The following is a 4099-nucleotide window of genomic DNA, read 5'->3' on the forward strand; positions in this document are numbered from 1 at the left end:
GCTGGACTCTGTCCACTCTGCGGTTCCACTGGTGCTGTGAACGGGGGCATGAATTCCCTGCAAACTCCATGAACTCACAGTCATCTCCCCATTGTTTGGCTTTTGTTTTGACGGTGGGATGCAGGTCGTCATTCTGACACCACGATATCAAGCACTTTCACTTCCTCTGCGTACTATACTGTACAGTATGTAGGCCAGGAAGGCTTGATTACATGTGCATGTGTGTGTGTGTGTGTGTGTGTGTGTGTGTGTGTGTGTGTGTGTGTGTGTTGATGACTAGTTCACACTGCAACCACTTTAATCACCCTGTCGTCAAACTTTTCCACCTTCCACCTTTTCTTTTCAAAATATCGTTCCAGTTGTTTTTAGCCAATCACAGTGAAAGAGACATACTATAAAAGAGTCCTGAACAGCCATCACCAGCATTAACCTGCGTTTGCCTTCAGAGCTGACTTAACAAGGTATCCAGAGATTCCAGACGCAGGAGCTGTAAACTGTCACATAGCCAAGATGAATTTTCACGTTCTTCTAATCGTCGCCACCATCATAGGCAGAAGTAGTCAACTGTCACTCAGTGACTGTGCAGATATAGGACAAGCGAGGCGTCCAGAATTCACTGACATCGAGGTGACATGTGGCACCGACTCCATCAGTCTGGCAATCCAAGCTTGCCCTATCGTCTACACCGGCTACAACGAAACGCTGATGATCGTGAACCATATGTCGGACCCAGCCTGCAAGGGAACCCTGGATTTGTCTGCAAATCCACCCGTGGTGCGTTTCACCTTCCCCTTGAACAATACCCATGCCTGTGGAAGTGGCTTCAGGACCACCAGCGCTGCCGGCACAGGAGTGTTCTCAGACTTCTCCAACATCCAGACAGTCAACGTCAGTGGCGTTGTGCGATCCTCCGATCCCACCACAGGGACAATCACCTACAATGCTGAGATGAAGTACTATTACTCCTGCGCCTACCCCTTAGAGTACCTGATCAACAACACCCAGATTGATGTGTCAGCCTCCTCTATTGCATTGAAGGACAACAATGGCAGCTTCATCAGCACCCTGCGCCTGGAGCTGTTCAGCGATAGTGCCTACACAACGCCCCTGGTGATGCCACAGAATGGAATCGAGCTGAGGACCGACATCTTCGTAGAGGTGAAAGCCACCAACTTGACAACCCAGTACAACGTGCTTCTGGACCGGTGCTACGCCTCAATCTCCCCATTTCCTACCAACTCCAGCTTCTTCAACCTGTTTGTACCCTGCGGCGTTGACCAGCTCACCAGCGTGAACCAGAATGGCGTCAGCCAGAGCGCCCGCTTCTCCTTCCCGGCTTTCCGCTTCATGGAGCAGCGGAACGAGACCGTCTCCACCTACTACCTGCACTGCATCACGCGCCTGTGCGAGGTCTCCACCTGCAGCGGCTTCATGGACTGCAACAACAGGAGAAGGAGAAGCACGGACGATGAGCCAGCCGACCTCTCCCAACTCCACACCATCACCTCCCCGGAGATCGTCACCCAAGACGATGTCATCAATGGACAGACCACAAAAACACACAATGTGAACTCTTCCACCGGGCTTAGTGCTGCTGTAGGTGTTTTAGCCTTCGTGTGCATTGTTGCCCTCTGCATCGCTGCCGTCTTTTACAAGAAGCTCAGGAGGTGAAAACAAACCTTCTCGAGCTGCAGGCGGGATAATGGGGCATCAGGCTATAGGCTAAATACTGTCTTTTGAGGTGTACCATATCCGCCAGATTGTCTAACTTTTCTGGTGGAGGACAGTGCTTGGTTCATCTCACAATATTTGCTTGCCCTTCATAGGTTAAAAAGTGTAGGACTATTTTAATTTTAGATGAAGAAGGAACTTGTTTGAAATGTGTATATAGTATATGTGTATAGCAAAATTTTGAAAATTAAAATAAAATATATTAAAAAAGGTTTTGAAAGGGCCGTCAATGTACCTTCCAAAGTATTACTGTTTAATTTATTTAATTTATTTAATTAATCTTCTTTGCTTATACCTTGTGTACTTTATGTACTGCAATGTTGCTACTAGCTGTTGTGTGTGTAGTTGACAACAATAAAGAACTTGAACGAAAAGCTCTTTGTATTTGTGTATTTGAACGATATTTTTGTTTGTCTGCATTTAATGTGTAACCCATGAAGACCTGAGGCCAATTATAAAAATGTCTACGAAACTCTAACAGTTTTCTGAAAAACGTAATATGTCTATGTCAGTGGTTTTCTATGTCAGTGCTTTTGAAACGTCAAGCACCCCCAACACTATATGGATAGATAGATGATAGATAAGATATCGTTGCTGTCAGGAGGAAACCTCATAACTCCATTTTTGAGGTTTTAGATTTTTTTCATAAATCGATACTGCTACTGAACACCCTTTACGTCTGTGTGTTGTTATGAACATATTGAACCAATGTAAAGTATCAACTCCATTTGATCCTCAAACTGTCAGTAGAAACACTTAACTCCACTGCTCTGTGGGGGCACTGACTGCAGCTCAGCAAAAACTAGAAAAAGTGCCCTTCTGGGCACAGGTCTCCACCAGGGGGATAGGAGTGTGTGAGATGTTTGGCAAAATGTATAGGAGTAATATAAACATGTTTTGTTTGTTTGTTTTTTGCAACAATTTTCTTCATTTTATTGAGGAAATGCAGAGCCAGATCACTCATAGCATCTCTGAGGATAGAATTCTGGATGAGCAGGACATGTGCAACATTTTGAACGAAACAGGCCACTACTGAAAACTTTGGAAGGCAATGTTAGCCAATCAGTGTAGAATCTGAGAAATCCAACAGACTCGAGTGTCTTGATCACATGACCACAGAGATCATGTGTACCGATTTGCGTGAGATTTGGATCAAATCTGTGCGACTAACATAAGCAATGTGTTTTGCAGAAATCGGCCTCATGGTGGCGCTATAACCGGCAGATGTGGAGGGATGCAGGGACAATGTTTTTCCATGGCCTCTAGGGAGTGTGCATACATAAGTTGTATACAGATCGATGCAGTTATAGCTAAAAACAGGAATTGCCCTGTTATAGCGCCACCATGAGGCTGATTTGGGAAAAAATGAGTGGCATATCATCCTCGGCCTAGTGGAAATGTGCGTGTATAATTTCACGGAAATTGCACACTGCGTTTGTGATTTGTGGCATTTTGTTCGAAACGGACCAATCATGTGAGCTTTGGAAGCCAATCTTAGCCAATCAGGATGGAAGATGGGAAATGGTGCAGATCCGTGTTGATCACATGACTATGGAGATAGTGCATACCGAATTGTGTGATGTATGGATAAAATGTGTACTAGTAATCTACAGAAATGTGTTTTGCCTAAATCGGCCTGATGGTGGCGCTATAACAGGTCGTTGAGGAATATTTGTTGCAGAGTGTGTGTGCAAAGTTTGGCATGGATCGGGCCAACAGTGCCGGAGATTAGCTGGTAACGGACGGACAGAAGGAAGGAAGGAAGGACGGACGGACACACGCACGCTAGAGACCTGCAAGCCCGTCGGGTACCGACGGGGCCCGGCCCGGCCCACCAAAACGGGCCGGGCCCGGGCCGACTTTGTCACTGCCCAACGGGTCCAGGGCCGGGCAGGCTCACGCGCCGTTATATAAATTTTCTGATGTGAATTTCACCCAGACTGGACTTGCTTCAGCAGCGCGGCAGCATGCTCCATAGTGACGTGACAATAACCCCTCCGCAGTCTCCGCACACACACAAGCCACAAGGCAAGCACACTAAAATATGGTCAAAACTAAGACTTTGAAACAACCCTCCCGCGCACTCAGATCAGCCAACGCAGGGAAGCTGGAAGTACCCTCACTAAAAACGCCGGGACAACGCTCCACACGTCCCAAACTCTTCTCCCTTCTGGCTCCAAAACTGTGGAATGCACTTCCCATTGCAGTCAGAACTGCAGCATCACTCCCAATCTTCCACCGTAGTCTGAAAACCCACCTTTTTAGACTCCATCATGGCCCATAGCACTTACCCTACCCCCTTAGATAGCATTTATGTAGACTTAGATAGCATCTGATACAGACTTATAGCATATTATGTAGACGGCAC

The 4099-nt window shown here is 46.6% G+C and overlaps 1 protein-coding gene across 1 annotated transcript; it reads left to right on the forward strand.

The window, feature by feature from the left end:
• Positions 1-510: 510 nt before the first annotated feature.
• Positions 511-1671, forward strand: LOC310866508 (zona pellucida-like domain-containing protein 1; the record flags this gene model as incomplete). The annotated part of the gene is made up of 1 exon (XM_083776142.1): positions 511-1671. One exon carries the CDS (start codon positions 511-513, stop codon positions 1669-1671), a length of 1161 nt encoding a protein of 386 aa, XP_083632268.1.
• Positions 1672-4099: the final 2428 nt, after the last annotated feature.

The sequence above is a fragment of the Protomyctophum parallelum genome (assembly GCF_964188405.1).
Source record: "Protomyctophum parallelum genome assembly, chromosome: 11".
Lineage (NCBI taxonomy): Eukaryota > Metazoa > Chordata > Actinopteri > Myctophiformes > Myctophidae > Protomyctophum > Protomyctophum parallelum.